This window comes from Halichoerus grypus, chromosome X (assembly GCF_964656455.1).
Source record: "Halichoerus grypus chromosome X, mHalGry1.hap1.1, whole genome shotgun sequence".
NCBI lineage: Eukaryota > Metazoa > Chordata > Mammalia > Carnivora > Phocidae > Halichoerus > Halichoerus grypus.
In genome coordinates this window covers 40,454,101-40,473,497 of record NC_135727.1, presented here as the reverse complement: position 1 = coordinate 40,473,497, position 19,397 = coordinate 40,454,101, and the positions used below count along the sequence as shown (strand labels likewise).

Genomic DNA, 19,397 nt, shown 5'->3' with positions numbered 1-19,397 from the left:
AGAGAAGCTCTCTCCAGCTTCCAAACCCAAATTAGTCACACGAGCACACGTTCACACCCACCTACCCACACACTGATCCAGAACATTCTATGTTCTGATAACTCTCTGTACTTTCCCTTCATAGCGCTTATCACACCTTCCACTCATATTCATTTGTATGGTTATTTGGTTTCTGTCTTATTTCCTGTTAGATTGTAAGTTCCATGAGGGCATCTCTGTTCTGGGATGAATGTTTGTTACCTATCAGAGGGTCATGTTGTCCACGAGCTATCCCACCAGCACGTAGCAGTTCACTGGGGGGTGGGGGGCAGAGTGGGCCGCAGGGGCATTTCAGCCGGAGAGAAGAGTGTGAGTTAAGATATGAAGTGGTCAAATAACGTGGCATCTCTGGAAAACTGGAAATGCTATGTCCTTGCTGGAGCACAAGGAGAGGGGCAGGGGATGGGAGGAGGGCACAGGCAAGCTAGTGAGAGATATGCTTGGAGCTGTAGGTCAAGTCCAGGTCCTAAAGGCTTTATATGACATGAGAAGACAATAGGTTTCAGGTGATGAGATATTGGGCATTTTACGTGAGAGTCTTGTTTTAGAACCTCGGGCAGCAGTATGGAGGTGGAGTGGAGTGATGTGGGTAGAGACTGGAGGCAGGAAGGCCGATCAGGAGGCTACTGGGAGTCCTGAGGTTAGTGTGTCCTCACCTTTTCCACATCGTGAAAAATGCCACAATTTGTATGGCCCACTAGAATCAACAGATGAGGTAGCTTGGGGCCAGAGGCAACAGGGGCTCGAGATCTCAGCCCACTTGTCACCCATTCACACATACCTTGAGAAGTTTTGGTGTTGGAGGAAGACAATGAGGGCGTGAAGTAAAGCAGTGGCAGCAGGAGCGGCCATGATGTCGGCGAATGCTCCTGAGGCAAGCCTAGTGAGTCTTGGGTCCTCCTAGTGATGGTGGTAGTAGCTATCCACACCCAGACCTCCGTGTATCCTTCTGTCATTAATGGCAAGGGGGCAAGGCCCTCTCCCCCTCCCCATTCCCATTCCCCTTCTGCCTCTCCTTTGCTGTACACAAGGTTGACCATTCTGTTGTGACTGAGAAGCATCCATTCACTAGAGGTACAAACACCCCCTCTTCCCCTTCTTAATAATGACCCAAAGGGTGTGTTAACTAACTGGAATTAAAATAAAAACTTAAAAAAAAAAATGACCCAAAAGTAACATCTCGTCCCTGGTCCCCTTCTCACTGGAGAAAGGAGCCAGCGGCTCCTCGGGGTACAGATGGTCCCTTTTCTTCCTGATGGTATTGAGTGAGCTCCACAGGAGTATCATCAACTCATAGCCTGTGGGGTGGAATCCAAATGCCTTACCGTGGCTGGCAGTGTCATTGGATATAAAATAACTAAACAATTCAAGATAGGATTTGAGCCAGCACAAGCCCGTGTGATAGAGACATAGCACTGAGGTAGGAAAAGAGTTCGAGAAGGAAGAGGCTGAGGATGGTGATTCTTGGGAGGCTGCACAAGAAGAGCAAGCGTGAGAGATGGAAATGGTCAGGGACTAAAGAACCAGAACCTAGTGTCACCTCATGGAAACAGAAGTGAAGAAAAGAATTTCCAAAGGAGAAGGGGATCAGTGTTGGCAAATGAAACAAGCTGAGAGGTGTGAAAATGAATATGAACAATTGTGTTGGGCTGGAAAGAAGCTTCCCTTCTAGATCAAACCAGACCTGACCCCCTGCTTGTTTCTGTGAATAAGGTTTTCTTAGACCCCCGTCACACCCACTGTTTAGCTCACAGATTATCTATGGCTGCTTTCACGTTGCGATGGCAGAGTTACTGCGACAGAGTGTGTGGCCCACAAGGCCTAAAGTATTTGCTGCCTAGCCCTTTTCAGAAAAAGTTTGCCAGCCCCTGGTCTGGATGAATACAAAATAGTCAACCCGAGCTATGTGTCAGGATCCTGGGAGATAGCAAGGGGACTTGGGCAACCGTATTTAAAAGGTGAGCTGGCTTGGATCCAGAATTGTTCCCCAGGTGATGATCCAGGCCAAGAAGGCTAGTCTAGTTGGTGACCAAGTTCAACCAAATTTTGCACAGTGTTCCTTTTACTGCCCCTACCTTCATGGATGCCCCCATCACGTCTCATCTGGACTGTAGCAGTAGCTACTTCACTGGTCAGGGAAGGGATTCATTCCATCTTCATTCTTTTAGCTCTTCATGCGTGGTCTGGGAGCCCCCAAAAGTCAAGGTGAGTCATGGACCCATGGCTTCTTCTTCAGCCAGTCTCCATTGTCTTTCTCTGAAGGCCACTGCCCTGTCCCAGGGGGAATGCTCCCATGGCTGACTTCAGTCTAACCCAGACTTCTTGTCAAAATCACGATACAGATATTGGGAAGGTTTCTTGAAAAGGTATTGATTTGGGGGGGGGGTTCCTATCTTTTTTTGGTATATCGGTGCCAACTCACTGAAACAGTCAACCAGCTAACCCCAGGATTAATTTGACTGATTCAGGGTCAAGAACAAAAGTCAACAGAGTATGTTAGCATTTCCTAAAGTAGGTTAAAAAAAAAAAAGCTACACCCTACTACCATGAGATTTTCTATGAAAATAGATGGTTCTGGTCAAATAATTTGGGAAATGTTGGAATCCTAAAACCCCCCCGTTAACATTTCACAGTGCACATTCATATGTGAAAGCATCTGAGAGTTCCCATAAGTACAAGTCTCTGCATAGCTTTGTTTGACCCAGTGTTTCACACATGTATTGGACCAAGGAACTGTTTCAGGGGACACCAACTAGCTTCTCGAGGACACTTTAGGAAAGGGGGGGCATGGAGGTCTGAGCAGAGCTGCAGGCCAGAAAGAACTGGGCCCAGAAGGCACAGTGAGGATTTTGTTGCATGGAGTGTCCATGTCCTGGGAGCCATTCTGGGTACTGGGCGGAGAGGGCTATAGAGATGAGCAAGAGATAGTTTGTGGGTTCAGGAACTTTCTATCAGGGATGTTCCCCAGTCCAGCCAGGACTCCCAGGTTCACCCCACCTCTCCCAGCTGGTGCGCGCATCTGCCGGGCCCCAGTGAACACAAATACAGCCACGCAGCAGTCCCACGATATTATATAATTTTAATCTTTTTTCTGTAAAGGTAGTTCATTAAATGTGTAATTAAAGGTTGATTTAATTTTGATACCTGGGTATGAGTTCACTATAAATAAACTCTCAAACCAGAAGAAATGGTCTGTCAGTCCATGCGCCTCGATTTTTGGTTCAGAAAGTAGGATTCCTGTCCCTCTGCAAGGCATCTTTTCACTGTTGTCCTCTTTTTTTATTATTATTATTTTTAGATTTTATTTATTTATTTTTAGATTATTTTATTTTTTTTAGATTTTATTTATTTATTTGACAAAGAGAGCACAAGCGGGGGGAGCGACAGGCAGAGGCAGAGGGAGAAGCAGGCTCCCCACTGAGCAGGGAGCCCGATGTGGGGCTTGATCCCAGGACCCCGGGATCATGACCTGAGCCGAAGGCAGACGCTTAACCGACTGACCCACCCAGGCGCCCCACAGTCGTCCTCCTGGACGTGCACCTCCTCCCCTCCTTCTCACATTCTCATGGTTCTTGTCTCTCCCCCAGCCTCTGGTGCTGTTGATGGAGTGGCCTGAAGCCACCAACTTTGCCTGCCTGATCGCAGGGTACTGCCGTCTGCTGCTGGACTCCAGGAAGATGGTCTTTTCCAGGCCTGCCAGCCAGCCTCTTCCACCTCCAATGATCAAGGCAGGTAGGGCTCAGCCTCAGTTTTCAGTATGCCGGAAGCCCTTTGGACCCTGGAGCCAGGGAGGGAGGAGCTCCGCTGCCTTAGTGCTTACCCCATTCCCCCAGCACCCCGGTTTCCCAGGAGCCAATGATGTACCGCTGGGTCCTACCTGGCACAAGCCGGTGGGAAAGACAGCTGGCCTTCAAATGGGCCTGTCCCACAAAGGATGCCTGTGACAACACATGGCGATCGAGTCAGTGAATGAATGTAAGATAAGAACAGCAAATAAGCAATAAGTAGAACCAGTTAGAGAACTGCATTAGATCTAAGGCACAGCTTTAAAGGTACAATGATCTAGGAGAGACACATGGGCGTTCTGGCTTTGTGGAAGGTGGAGGTTGAAAGTGAAGATAAAATCTTTCTCTTGTTCATCGTAACGGGGATTGACAGAGCTGCCTGAAGTTAAGAGGCCGTGGAAGCCTGATATAGGAAAGATTGTGCAGGCAGAGTATAGTCCAGTGGGAGGCTTAGAGATATGAGAGGATGACCACCAAGAACGAGGTCAAGTGCGGCCCCCAACCTGAGGCTTCCCCCTTAGGCAACTCTGTGCAGCCACCCCTTGGAGCTGTCTTGGTGCTGGCGCAAGCAGGGGCCTGAGGAAAGATCAGCCCAGTCCAGATCCTGCTGCCCCGAACCAAAGCAGGAGACCTGAAGAGCAGGGGCTTCACATACTAGACCTAAGGCTCACGTACACGCAGGAAATGCCTCCCTCCAGCCCAGTACCCAAACGTCATGGCGGAAGCTGAGACTTCCTACCCCGCAGTCGCCCTCCTCACCTGCCAAAGCCTCGCCCTCCTCTTGCCTGGCAGCTCGGCCATTTCTTCTCTCTTCAAAGCTGCAATGTGATCACATCTGATCTAGATGGAGGAGTTTGAGAGCCGAAGCACACTCCCAAAGGCTACCCCAGCTCCCGGAGAGCCGTGTAACCCCACACACCCTGTCACCTCATTGTCTCTTCATCACAAACATCATGACAAGCCCATGCATACATCTCCTAACATTGTCCACAGGACGTAGAAGGCAATCTACCAAACATAGACCGGGGAGAGGACAGGTGGCCCAAAGGACAGGTGGCCCCGAGGCATAGACAGGGGCTCTACATAGAGAAGCAAAGGAACTGACTAGAAATAGGAAGAAGCCAGGAGGCCGAGTTGCCACACGTCCCCAGGTGAATAGCTCCAAAGCGGATGGCCATAGGTGTTACTAAGCCTACAGATGGCCAGTGACAGCCAAGCCCGTGTTAGCTTTGTCATTGTCCCCTCTGTTCCTCTCTGTCATCACAGCCAAGTCAATGATGCCTTTTACTGAGCAGGATAGGGAGAGAGAAAGGGAGAAGGAAAGGCAGAAGAAGGAGCCTGGAGCCCAGCCGAGAACCAGATGTGGAAGTGAGGGCTCTTTGGGGGGGGGTCTGCTTTCTGAAGGCCCCAGAGATGGCTCTGTAGTCCCACCTACCTTCCAGAGGGTTCTGTCATCCCATCAGCACCCTGGTCAGTGCTCTTAAGTATATATCTCTCTGTGGGGATAATGGCACCAAGTGAGGGCACAGGCTTCCTGTTTCCCTTTGGTCTCACTGAACACACCCGGGGTTGCATCCCTGTTACTTCTCCAGAGGTAAATCAATTTCATGGGATTCTCTTGAAGGTATTGCAGCCTGGAAAGAAGGCTTCTATAAATGCCGGGCATGGCTTCAGAGCCCCTCCCTGATCCTTGAACGTCCCCCTTGGGGCCTGCAGAGTGACAGTGGCTCGGCTGCCTCTAGCCCAGGGCCCGTTTTGGTGCAGGAGCCAGAAGGACCACTGTGGTGTTCCCCTTGCTTGTTCTGCTTCGCCTCCCCAGGGGTGTGGGTCCATGCCCAGGCCCAGTACTCGGCCTTTTGAACTGTTAGCTGCTGGCTCGATGGCGACCACTAAGTGCCCTTGGTGGGTGGGGTGTGGTAAGCGTTATAGCCCTGCCGATTGGGGGCTGGCGTGCACATCTGACCCCATGGCCCCAAGAAACGGACAGGGGCACTGCAAGAAGCACACTGGGGAGCCCTCCACCCAGGTCACAGTGTGGGGCCATCAGTTCCTGGTACAAAGCTGAGATACATTTCCTCCATGGGTTCCCCCCCCAACTTCCGTCCCAGAAAAGAAGCCCCAGTGCCCAGTTGTTGTTTAGCAAAGATCTATAGGGAACAGGCATCCTGCCAGCCTCCTCTGAGCTTTGTCCTCAGGGCCAAAGCTCCAGCCCGCTTAAGGGCCTGATCTCTCTGTTGGGCTCTATATTCTTGTCCCACAGCAACCGCCAGCTAGCCCAGCTCCATGCTCAGCTGCCATCTCTCTCCAGTATCGTGGGGGAAATCCAAGAAAAGAAGGCTTTGGGGGCCCCAGTGGGGGCCACAGTCAGAAGAACTCACTGATTTTCTCCCATGGTTAGGAAACAGCTTGGTATGGTGAATTGAATATTCTGGTTAATGGCTACTGTATATCCCATGCGTGGCTCGCCCATTTTCATGTAGTTAAATCCCAGCAGCACACAAGAGTACTCAAGCTTGACTGAACATACTAGGTGCTTTTTTGATGATTCAGAAAGAACTTGAGGGCCTCTAAAGGCCTCTAGGTCGTCCCTTTGACCAGTCTTGATCATCAGACTATAGAATACAGCAAAGCCAACTAATAGAAGGCTGGTTGACTCAGTGTTGCACTGACTCTGTGTGTGTGTGTGTGTGTGTGTGTGTGTGTGTGTATACACACACTGCGTGTATTTTTTAACATAACTAATGGGATCACTATCCTGTTCTTTGCAAGCATTTTTTTGAAAGTCAGTCTTCTGAGTGGCTGAGTACAGAGAGCTAGACTAGGACATCCCCCTTGGGGAAAGCTGATGAGCAATTTACAGCAGATTTGCAATCCGAGAGACATACTGTTCCAGCCATCAGCCCAGCGCACCTGGCTCCCCTTGCATTTCTAATGCATTTCTAACCTTATGTCTGGAGGAGATTTGGGCTTTTCCAGACATATTTTCTCCTCCGCACAGCACTGTACTGCTCCTCAGATCTGGAAATCACAGTACCAAGTGGTGGGCCATGCCTCACCTGGCCTTGTCAGCCTGCTGTTCGGAAATGTTCCCACCTTGCAGGGAGGGGAGCCATCCTTAGACCTCCAGCCCTCGTCTGAGAGGAGTCACCACCTGCCTATTGGACATGCCCCCGGGAGCCACCTCTGATGGCAGCTCATTGCCAGGCTGGCTGGGCTGACTGTTCAGCTGTCTCGTAGGTAGTTAGCACCTGGGGCGTGACCCCAACCTGTGGACAGTGCCTGAGGATAGAAACCTCCAGAACTGAGAGTTCACGCTCCTGGCTTAGCATTGCCCTAGAGCGCTTCTTCACTGAGGCTCAGAGGGTCGTGACGTAGTATTCCCCCAGCTGATCCAAAGTACCCTAGATCTAGATACAGCCACTAAGGCCTGAATTGAACCCATTCGACCTAATTACGTTGACTCTATATTGAAAGGGGCAACAGGGTCTATGGAAAACAGCAAGGGCTTGGAATCCGAAGGTAGAGACCATGTCTTAGCTGTGTGATCATGAACAAATTCCATAAACAGAGTCCCAGTTGCTTCATCTGTAAGCTGACGATAATAGTACCTACGTCAGGAGAGATTTGACAGGATTATGTGAGATAAACCCCATAAAGTTCTTTCAAGTGCAGAGCACATTTTTGCTTCTTTTTATAATGATTGAGAGTTCACTTGGTGCCCAGTGCTGTGCTTTTTTTCTTAAACAGCTTTTCTTTTAAAGATTATTTCTTTACTTATTTAGAGAGAGGAGCACGAGTGGGGGGAGGTGCAGAGGGGGAGGGAAAGAGAGAATCTCAAGCAGACTCTGCGCTGAGCGTGGGCCTGACGCGGGGCTCAATCCCACCACCCCGAAATCATGACCTGAGCCAAAACCAAAAGTCAGATGCTTAATTGACTGAGCCAACCAGGTGCCCCTTAAAGAAACAGCCTTATTGAGATATAATTTTAAAGCTAGAAAATTTACCCATTTAAAGTTCACAACTCAGCATTTTTTTAAAGATTTTATTTTTTTATTTGACAGAGAGATAGAGAGCGAGTGCGCACACAAGCAGGGGGGAGCAGCAGAGGGAGAGGGAGAAGCAGACTATCCACCAAGCAAGGAGCCTGACGTGGGGCTCAATCCCAGGACCCAGGGATCATGACCTGAGCCGAAGGCAGATGTTTAATCGACTGAGCCACCCAGGTGCCCCAACTACTCAGCATTTTTGAGTATATTTAATATTACAGGACTGTGCACTCATTGCCACAATTTAATTTTAGAACCTTTCTACCCCTCCTAAAACAAACTCTGTACCCATTAGCACTCATTCCCTAGTTCCCTTCCAGTGACCACCCAGCCCTAAGCAACCATGCATGAACTGGCTTTCTGGGTCATAGCTTTGCCTATCCTGGACATTTTGGATAAATGGAACCATACAATATACAGTCTTTTTGTGGCTTGCTTTTTTTTTTTTTTTTTTTTCATTTAGCATAACATTTTCAAGGGCCCTCCACATTGTAGCATACATCACTACCTCATTTCTTTTTATGGCCAAATAATATTCCATTGTGCAGACAGATCGCCTTCCGTTCATCCATTCATCAGTTGATGGAGAGTTGTGTTGTTTCTACTTTGTGGCTCTTATGAATAATCATGTCATAAACCTTTATGTACAAGTGTTTGCGGAGGCAGTTTTCATTTCTCTTTGGTATACAACTAGAGCGGAACTGCTGGTCAAATGGTAACTCTGTGTTTAACTTTGAGAAACTGCCGAACTGTTTCCCAAGAGGACTGCACCATTTTACATTACCATCAGCAATGTCGAAGGATTCAATTTCACCGTAACCTCACCAATGCTTGTTATTGTCCATCTTTCTTTTTTTTTTTTTTTTTGAACATCCATTGTAGTGGATGTGAACTGGTATCTCATGGTTTTGATTTGCCTCATCATAGCTGATGGTGTTGAACATCTTTGCATGTGCTTATTGGGCATCCGTATATCGTCTTTCATGAACTGTCTATTCAAATCCTTTGCCCATTTTTAAATTGGGCTCTTTGAGCATAAACATGAGGGTTTATTTTCTGGACTCTCAATTCTATTCCTTTGACCTATGCATCTATCCTTAAGTCAGTACCACACCGTTTTGATTACCATTGCTTTGTATTAAGTTTTGCAATCAGAAAGTGTGGGTCCTCCTGCTTTGTTCTTTTTTAAGATTGTTCCGGTTATTCCGTGTCCTTTGTGATTCCATATGGATTTTTGAATTACCTTGTCAATTATTACAAAGTCAGTTGGTATTCTGATAAGGACTGTGTTGAATCTGTAGATCAATTTGGGAAATACTGCCATGTTGGAATGGAAGACACACAAGACTGGATCTTCCAATCCATGAATACAGAATGTCTTTTCATTTATTTAAATCGTCTTTAATTTCTTTCAGAAATGCTTATAGCTTCCATTGTACAAGTCTTGCACTACTTTTGTTGAATTTATACCTAAGTATTTTATTCCTTTTGGTGCTATTGTAAATAGAATGTTTCCTAATTTCATTAGCAGATTGTTCATTGGTACTGTATAACAATGCAATTAATTTTTGTATTGTCCTTTACTGTGCAACCTTGCTGAGCTTATTAGCTTGAATAATTTATTTGTGGTTTCCTTGGGATTTTTTTCTGTACAAGATCATGTCATCTGCACATAGAGATAGTTTTACTTTTCCTTTCTAATCTGGATGCCTTATATTTCATTTTATTGTCTAATTGTCCTGGTTAGATCTTCTAGTACAGTGTTGAATAGAAGTGTTAAGAAAAGAAATCCTGGGCTTTTTCATGAGGAAAGTTTTCAGTCTTTCACCATCAGGTATGTTTGCTATGGGTTTTTCACAGATAATATTTATCATATTCAGAAAGTTCCCTTTTATTTCTAACTTTTTGAGTTTTATCATGAAAGGGTGGTGGCTTTTGCCAAATTATTTTTCCGAGTCTATTGAGATGATCATATGGTTTTCTTGTCCACCATTCTATTAACATGGTGTATTACATTAATAGATTTTTGGATGTTAAACCAACCTTGCGTTCATGTAATAAATCCCATTTGGTGTATAATACTTTTATACGTTCCTGGATTCAGATTGCTAGTATTTTGTTGAGGAACTTTGTATCTATATTTATAAGAAATATTGCTCTGTAGTTTTCTTGTGATGTTTTGTCTGGTTTTGGAACCAGGGTAATACTTATAGAATGAGTTGTGAAGTGTTCCCTCCTCTTCTGTTTTTTGGAAGGGTTTGTGAAGGATTTGTTTAAGTGCTTTGAGCATTTAGCACATTCACCAGTGAAGCCATTTGGGCCTGAGTTTTATTTTTAGTGGGGGCGGGGTGGGTACTGTTAATTACTAATTCAGTTTCTTTTCTTGCTATCGACCTATTCAGGTTTTCTATCTTCTTGAGTCAGTTTTGATCATATATTTCTAGGTATCTGTCCATTTCATCAAGGTTATCTAGTGTTTTTTAGTATAAGCTTATTTATAATAATCCCTTATAATCAAGTCCCTATCTGTAGAGTCAGTAGTGATGGTCCTTCTTTCATTCCTGATTTTAGAAATTTGAATCTTCTCTTTTTTTTTTTTGCTTGGTCTCTGCAGCTATATGTTTGTCAATTTTATTGATCTTTTCAAAGAACCAACTTTTGGGGTGCCTGGGTGGCTCAGTCAGTTGAGCGTCCGACTCTTGATTTGAGCTCAGGTCGTGATCTCAGGGTCGTGAGGTCGAGCCCTGCATCAGGCTCCACACTGAGCATGGAGCCTGCATGCAATTTTCTCTCTCCATCTCCCTCTCCGTCTGCCCCTCCCCCCACTCACAGGCACATGCGCGCTCTTTCTCTCTCTTTCAAAAAAAAAAGAAGCAACTTTTAGTTTCGTTGATTTTCTATTGTTTTTCTGTCTCTATACTTTACTATTTCTTCTCTTCTGCTTACTTTGGGCTTAGTTTGGTCCTCTTTTTCAAGTCTCTTAAGGTGGAAGGTTAGGTTATTGATGTGAAATCTCTTCCTTTTTAATGTATGTGTTTATAGCTATAAATTTGTCTCTAAACACTAATTTAGCTAGACCCCATAAATTTGTGTATGTTGTGTCTTCATTTTCATTCATCTCAAAATATTTTCTAATTTCCCTTGTGATTTCTTCTTTGAACCATTGGTTATTTAGAGATGTTTGATTTAATTTCCACATACTTGTGAGTTCCCCAAATTTCTTTCTGTTATTGATTTCTAATTCCATTGTGCTCAAAAAAACACATATTTTGTATGATTTCATTTCTTTTAAATTTACTGAGGCTCATTTTACGACCTACTATATGGTCTATCTTAGAGAACGTTCCAGATGCCCTTGAGAAGAATGTATATTCTGCTGTTGGTAGGTGGCATGTTCTATAGACTTTTGTGACTACTTAGTGTCTACTTAGTTTATAGTTGTTCAGGTCCTTTATCTCCTTGTTTATCTTCTGTTTAGTTGTTCTATCCATTATTGAAAGTAGGTTATTGAAGTGTCCAGTTAGTGCCGTTGAATTGTGTGTATTTCTCCTTTTGATTCAGTCAGTTTCTGCTTCGTGTATTTTGGGGCTCTGCTGTGAAGTGCCAGCACCATGCTTTTGTGATGGTTGGAAGCTCTAGTGAAAAGCAACACTGACACACTGACCCCATCAAACTGGAAATCGAAAGGCATTTTGAAGTTTTGTTTTCTAGCATCTTGACTGCCATGATGAACGATAGGGTACTCATTAAAAACATGGGCTTTGTAGTCCCTCAAACCTGGGATCAAATCCAGGCCACCATTTATGACTCATGTGACCTTGGATAAGTCACATAACCGAATGGATCAGTTTCTCCCTCTGCAAAATGGGGATAGTGACTGCACCAACCTCATTGGCTTGTGGTGAGGATTAAATGGGCTCGTGTATGAATACCTTAGCCTATGTCAGTGCTTACTTGCCGTCTGTCACTCTGTCTGCTGCTAGCAAAATGAACTGGTCTTGTCTGAGTATATTCTCCCAGAGGACATGGGGAAGGGCCCCCAAAACAGTCTACGAGAGAGAAGCCATTTAGAGAGAAAGCATTTCATTTGCTATGGTTAAATCTCAGATGTACGCACCTACCATCATTAAAAAGCTGTTGACTAGAACATTGTGTAGCAGGCAGGCTGGCCCTGCACGAACACAGAGAAATAAGGAGATGTGAGGAATTGGAAGAATGCTCCCCCCACCCTCCTCCCACATACGCACATCCCAGCCTACTTCCCATATACTTTACACATTCAGATGCCCAGAATACTACTAGTGGCGCTTTATTCTTCTAGGGTTGGTCTATGACAGACAGTCCTCTTTGAAATGCGAATTCTCAGGCACCCACGGTATGTGGCCTGTTCTGCATTTTCCCACCAAGGCATGAGTAACTGGTCAGATTTATTTTCTTTTACTAGAAGAGATCCAATGGAACCCAAGAGTAACAGAGCACTGGGGGTTGGAAAGGCTCTGAGAAAGGTGGGGACAGGGGAGGGGGTGCAGGGCCAGTTCCAAGGGGGACATAAAAACAAATTTCACATTTTTTTTTTTTTTTGGAAGTATGTGGACAGCTGACTTTCAGACCAGACATACCCGGGTGAGAGCCCAGCTATACCCAGATGCCAAGGTGCTCAGCCCCTCCCCCATCACCCCATGCGGTTTCCCATGGGGCTGTTCTCCTCACTCAACTTTAAGAGTTGGCAGCAACGTAGCTGCCCCTTCCCCTAACCTCTAGCGGCCAGGTAATGCTCTCTGTCAGTACCTGCCATCCGGTGGCGCACCAGAAACGCCAAGGGAGCTCAGCCACGGTCTTCGGCGCCAGGGCTCATCTGTTGATTCTCTTTCTGGGTTTAGATTACATGCACAGCGCCCACCGCCCTGTCCCTGGGGGCCACCTGGGGAAAAAGGAGAGTAGTTATGTGGGCAGCATGGGCACCAGCCCCAGGAAGTCGAGCCGCTGCACGCCCCCGCCTGCCGACTCTGAGCTTGTCAGCTTTTGCTACCTCCACATGCGGGAACAAAGGAAGGAACAGGAAAGCCGGACGGACGTCAACGAGAACTTAATCTTCTTTGAGGAGACCAGGCCCCGGACCAAGTCTGACCCCACGTCCAAAAGCTCTGGCCAAGGCTACGACGTGATCCCCGATGACTTTGACGCAGCCAGCCTCGACCATGAGCCTTGCGCCAGCAGGGCCCGGTCCTACACCTTGGACAATTCCCTTGGGGCCGAAGCCCTGAATTTCTACTGTGACTCTTGCAAAGCCAAACTCCAGGAGCAGCTGGGCCCTCGCAAAGGTGGGAGGCCCGGCTCCTCTCGTGACAATATGGTAGACTTGATGTCCCTGCCACCGCCTGGGAGCGAAGAGGAAGAGGAGGAGGAAGATGAGAGCACTTCGCTGTTGCCTGCCATTGCCGCCCCCCCTCCTGGTTTCCGAGACAATAGTTCCGATGAGGATGACCCCAAGCGCCGGGCGGCCCAGAGCCACGAACAAGGACGCCACCTGCGTGGGCTCCTGTATGATGAGATTCCAGTGACACTGATCGACAGCGTGCAGCCCCGGACAGTCCGAGATCATGCCCAGGAGCTAGATGATGCCCTGGTGTCCACTCTGCAGGCTCTGGAAGCCCTGGCAGCCTCAGAGGATGGACCGCACCCCCCACCCCCACAGACTGCAGGTAACAGCCCATTCCTCCTCCCTCTTGCCTCCCCTTCCTTCTCCTGGCCAGGCAGGGCCAGGGGGTGATATTGCTTCTTCCCGAGCAGAGGTCAAAGTCACCGTGGTGTGCCAGGGCAGTGGATGGCCAGAGGTAGCTCAGATAGGGTCAGGGGATCAACAACGCTGCGTCAGGGTCCGGCTGCTCAGCCCCAGCTCCAGCTCTGGCTCTCACCATTCCATCTCTGGAAATGTCTTGCTGCTGGACCCCAGGGACTGGGGCCATGAACAGCCACGGAGCCAGGCCAAGATGGAGGATCAGAGTAAAATTGTGAGAGATCTAGAAGACAGGCAAAGAACCTCCAGCATGCACATGACTGGAAGAAAAAACAAAACGACCAACTAACCACCTAGTGACCTGGGATCAGGGGAGCCAGGAGCCATCACTGCTCAGGGCTGAGGTCCTTACCTTGCCTAAGAGCATGGGCTCCCAGTCAGATGCACCCAAATCCTGGCTTCTTCACTCACTTGCAGTGTGACCTTCGGCAAGGCACTTAACCCTCTCTGAGCCTCACTTTTGTCATTTTCAATGGGTCTGATAACAATAGTCCTATCGCGGAGGCTTGCTGTGAGCACAAAACAAGATCATTCGTGCAGAGCACTGCCTAGCACGTAGTCAGGAGTAAAGCTATTAGTATTGGTTGTAAGTAGTAGCTAGTAGTAGTTATTATTTGGTGGGACGGCCATACGATGCACATGCTGTTCCCTGTTACAGACACACGTACACCCATCGTGTAGCCAAGCACGCGTGTCAGGCTGCAGCCCTATTCATAGCACATACCTCCATACACATACACCTTAAAAAGAACAGGTAAACGCTACGGCAACAGAAAAGCAACAGGAAGAAGGTGTATGAGAAAGCGTGTGAGGCAGGAGGGACATGTGGACAGAGAATAGGAAGAGCTCGGGGTCAGAGGCAGCCTGGCTGACCGGGGAGAGTCCCAGCCCCTCCCTTTTCTGTTCGCAAGGGCATCCTTGGTGGTGGGCAGCCCACATGCGTTTAGCCCCCCGGGGCCAGCATTTCTCTTTGATCAGAGTCTGGAGCGCCCAGCACTAGCCACTCCCTGGCTAGCGAGAGGCCCCCCGTGGTCGCCAGAGAGAGGACAAGCTCAGGCACAAGGGCCTCAGCTGTAGGCAGGCCCGGCCAGATAGACAGGGGCCTCTCTCTGCCAGGCCTCTTCAGGACAATTGACAAACATTTCCTCGCTATTGAGTCTAAAAATAGTGATGATTAGCATGTCGTTCTGCATGCGCTGTGCATGTTAATTTGCCTTCAAACTGCCCAGTAGATCTCCTCTGCGCCTCTTTTGTTTCTTTTTCGGATTCCCGCCCTTCAGGAGCCCTCTGCCGGCTTGCCTCCCTCCACTCCTCCCCTCCCTCCTCCCACCTTCAGGAACCCCATTACCTCCCCCCTGCCTGCCCCCTCCTCCTGGCCGGTCCCAGGACTGACCGACTGGGCTTTCTCCCTGGCTTCAAATACTGCTGGCTGCCCTTGCCTCCCCCCCACCCCGCCCCCATAAACTTTCTACATATGGCTGGCGAAAGGACTTGATTGGAGTAAGTGCAGCAAGCCCCTCTCCCTGTCCCTCCAGGTCTGATTGTGCTGGCCACAATCACCCCTGAATCATCGCTGGACTCAGGCCACGAAACCAACTCTTCGGAGCTCACAGACATGTCAGAGATGATGTCTGCCATGAAGCAGCACCAGAACACCACCTACTTCCTGGCCCAGCACCTCAACAAGGAGAGCCTCCTGGCTCGCAAGGACCTGCCCTTCCGGATCCAGAGCTGCGCGGCCCAGGCTGTCCTCACGGCCCCTTACTCTCTTGGGCGCCCAGATCCCAACCCGGCCCTGCAGCCAGCTGTCACAGGCCAGAGTCCTGGCCCCCCTGGCGCTCGGAGGAAGCTGCCCCCGTCAGAATCCCAGCCACCACAGCGAGAGAGAGCATACGCCCTGGCCGTGCACCCAGCATTGTCCCCACAGTTTAGTGAGCAGAAGAATCTGAGCCTGCTGTCCCCAGTTCCTGAGGACAAAGGGCCTGGCCACACGAGGGCAGGCCTGGAGATGTCCCTGAGGGCAGCCACACCATCCCTCAGTGAAGAGCAGGTCTCTGAGCTAAGGGAGAACCTGCCCAAAGAAGTCAGGTTGAGCCCCAAGCTTATCCTGGACCCGAAGGGCAGCGTGACCCCAGCGATCATCTCGGCCGCCCTCCAGCAGGTGGTTCACCCTAAGAGCCTACCGGCCCCTGGCGGGGCCATAGTGAACCCTCCCAGCAGTGGGGAGAGAAGGCTGGAGGCCAGCATGGGGAGGCCTGAGGTCAGCATGGGAAGATCAGAAGTTAGCATGATGAGCGGCGGTGCCAGTAAGAATCTGAAGTTCAAAATGAGCCCCGGTGCTCCAGAGACCTCACGGAATTCCCAGCAGCCGCTGAGCCCAGAGGTCTCCTCTGGCTCCAGAGCACCCACAGGCAGCCGGGCCGACAGCCTGCACCTCTCCCCACAAGAGGACCGGCTGCCTGGGCCAAGTTTCCCTCCTAAAAGCTACCTTGCACGAGCGAGTCGAGAGTCCCTGAGCAAGCCGTCTCTGGGGGAGGTGGCAGGCAAGGCCGGGCCAGAGGGGGCTAAGCCCTCCCTGCACAAGCAGGGCGCCGTCTCCGGCCAGGGGGAGAAGGGGCAGCTGGAGAGCATGCCCCAGAGCAGCAAGATCGAGGAGACCAGCCTGGTGCCCCGAGCCAGCTACTCCATGGCTCTACAGAGCCCCAGCTGCCAACCTCGAGGCCAGAGCCCGCTGAGGCCCCAGGCTGCCAGCCGGCAGGTGAGCACCATGCCCTCCAGGAAGCTTGAGACAACCCTGGACGGAGCGCCCTCGGCCTTCGAAGGCCCCGCGAAGCCCAAATCCTCCCGAGGACCCTTCCGGCTACGCAATTTATTCTCTGCCACCTTCCCAACCCGCCAGAAGAAGGAGACTGATGAGCGGCAGGCCCAGCTGCAGAAGGTAAAGCAGTATGAGCTAGAGTTCCTCGAGGAACTTCTGAAGCCCCCGAGCCAGGGGGAGCTGCCAAGCACCGAGTACCTGCAGCCCCCTGCGCCGGGCCGCTGCAGCTGCCAGCTTCGTAGCAGCCCGGTGCAGCAGGGGCCGGGCATGTCCCGGGAGCAGAGGCGCAGCTGTGACTGCAAGCGCATCTGCCGGGGGGGCCGGCCTCAGGCCCCCCAGACGCCCGTGCCCGGCCTCCGGGGCCAGGAGAGGGACAGGGTCCCCCCGACCCAGAGGCAGCCGGAGGCCGGCGTGGGCCTGAGCCTCAGCAGCCCCACCAACGAAGGGCGCCTCCGCTCCACCAGCCTGGAATCCCGGGAGTGCCGATCGGACCCCGAGAGCGGCGTTTCCTGCCTGACCACGTGTGCCTCAGGGGGCGAGTGTCTGGGAGCTCCCAACTACCGGAAGCTGATGCGTCGCTACAGTATCAGTGAACTGGACCAGGGTGACAGGGCCTCGCTGACCTCAGACATCTACCCACACCCACCCCTGGGCATGCTGCCCAGGGAGGCCAAGGAGGTAGAGGCAGGCCTCCCCCTAGGCTTGGGTCCCAAAACCAAGTCCCTGGAGTCGCCGACCCTGGGAGACCCCTCGTACGTCCAGGTTGCCCCTGAGACCAAAGGCCCCAGACAGATGGCAGTGTTCTCGCTGCCAGAAGAGGTGTACCGGAAGCCCACCGATCTGGACGAGGACAGCGAGAGCGGCAGGTGCTGCTCCATCCGCTACTGCTTCTACTACCGCAAGTGCGACATGGCGGATGACGCCAGCGACGGCAAGGACGAGCTCTCCTACTCCATCCCCATGAAGATTCTGCCCGGCATGAAGCTGGACGAGCAGGTGGTGCCCGTGGTGAGCAGGACCCTGCAGGTGCTGGATGCCGCCACCTGCAGCGGCAGCAGCCCCGAGGCCTCCCGCACCCAGGAGATCGACCTGCGGGCGTCCACCTTCGAGGGGAGCCTGGCCAAGATCAATGCCCTGCGGGCCCACGCCTATGGCCTGCCCGACGGGTTCCTGGCTGCCAGGCTGGACACCAATGAGCTGCTGACGGTCCTGCGCCAGTGCGTGGCCAGCCCCGAGGCCCGCGCCCCGAAGCCCTACGTCTCTCAGATCTCCGAGTACAAGCTCGAGCTGGCTCTCAAGTTCAAGGAGCTCCGGGCTTCCTGCCGCCGCGTGGCCAACGTGGACAAGAGCCCGACTCACATGCTGGCGGCCATCACGGGCAGCTTCCAGGTGCTGAGCAGCCTCATCGAGACCTTTGTGCGGCTGGTGTTCATCGTGCGCTCCGAGGCCCAGCGCCAAGAGCTGCTGGCCAAGGTCGAAGAGGTGGTGAGGAACTACACCTTCCTACTGCGCGCCGCTGAGGAGTCCACCACCCGGAACCTTAACCAGCAGCAGCAGCAGCCGGCCGCCGCGGCGGCTGTCGGGGCAGCCTCGGGGCACCCCCCGGGCTCCCCGACTCCAGCGACTGTTATGAGCACATTCACCCGCTCCTTAAAAACCCTCATCAAGTAGGGCACCCGCCCGGGCCTGCCTCCCCCCGCCCCCCGCCCCCAACCACGGCCCCAGGTTTGAGCTTTGTGGTCTTTGCATCTTGTGGTGAGTGTGCGTGTCTGCCCGGCCAGTCGGGGTCCGAGGGCCTTCAGGCGCCAGGGAGTGGGAACTCCCCGGATTGAGGCCGTCCCCGACGGCTCCGGGCGCCTGCCACCCTGGGTATCCTCGCCCCTTCCCCGGCCTCTGGTCGTCACTGTGAGGGCCAAGGCCCCTCGTCACTGCGCCTGCCTGCCTGCCCGCCGCAGAGCTGGATTTTATCTCTTCTTTAGGGCTGACAGGTGACATCAGGCTCACCTTCCTGCTCCATTTTTGGGGGCCAGGGGAGCCGGGGCCTGAAGCAGGCAGGCCCACAGGCCTTGAGCTCCCCCCTGGCATCTGTCCCCCATGCCACGGAGTTGTAAGCCGTAGCACCAGGGCACAGCGCCCGGCGGGCGGGGGGGGGGAGGGCACTCAGCCCAGCCGTGCCCGCCCACCCTGGGCTCACACTCACACGGCAGAAGCCACCTAGAGGGCCTGTGCCCGGGTGGCAGGTCTGCGGAGAACAGCCACCACGCAGGGCTGTCTGCGGCCACGGCCCCACAGGCTGGCGGCCTCAGGAGCCCTCGCCCCCAGGCCCAGTAGCTCCACACCAGCCATCCCCAAAGTGCCCTGTCCCTCACTGATGGGCAGGGCGGCTCAGTCCACTAGGGAGCAAGCATCTGGGATCACCCCACTCCTTCTGGGTAAGGTACCTGGTGATAAACGTCTGCCCTGGGGAGACCCGGCGCAGGCCTCGGAGCCCGCCCGGCCCAGCCCGGCCCAGCCCTGGGGCTGGCGCTCTGGGCGTGCGGTTCCTCTCTCAACATCTACCAGACAGACTGTCCTTAGGAGTTTGACTTAGCTACGGATTGGGGGTGGGGGGGTGGGGGGAGGGGGGATGGGGGTAGGGGTGGGGGGTGTTGATGACTATATCTTAAACTTCTGGAAGCTACCGTGGTATGTTAATCCTGAGTATATGCTTTTGGCTGTGTATTGACCCTGTGGATTTGTCTCTCTAAGAAAAGAAGCTGAGCGCCTTACCCGGTGCAGGTCTGCACCTCTCTCTCTCTCTCTCTCTCTCTTTCTCTCTCCGGAGTTATATGGAAGGGAATTCACACTGTTTAGCATCTTCCTTGACGCACATCTACTGCTGCCGCCACCCCCCACCCCCGCCAGTCCCCCCC

The 19,397-nt window shown here is 51.5% G+C and overlaps 1 protein-coding gene across 10 annotated transcripts in view; it reads left to right on the top strand.

The window, feature by feature from the left end:
- FRMPD3 (FERM and PDZ domain containing 3) overlaps positions 1 to 19,082 on the top strand; it is a 123,762-nt gene extending 104,680 nt beyond the window's left edge. For all 10 annotated transcript variants that reach the window (XM_078065371.1, XM_078065368.1, XM_078065366.1 and 7 more), the window contains 3 exons: positions 3,627 to 3,771; positions 12,751 to 13,572; positions 15,203 to 19,082. In XM_078065371.1, coding sequence (XP_077921497.1) covers positions 3,627 to 3,771; positions 12,751 to 13,572; positions 15,203 to 18,156 — 3,921 coding nt within the window. In that variant the 3' untranslated portion in view covers positions 18,157 to 19,082. The remainder of the gene's footprint in view (positions 1 to 3,626; positions 3,772 to 12,750; positions 13,573 to 15,202) is intronic.
- Positions 19,083 to 19,397: the final 315 nt, after the last annotated feature.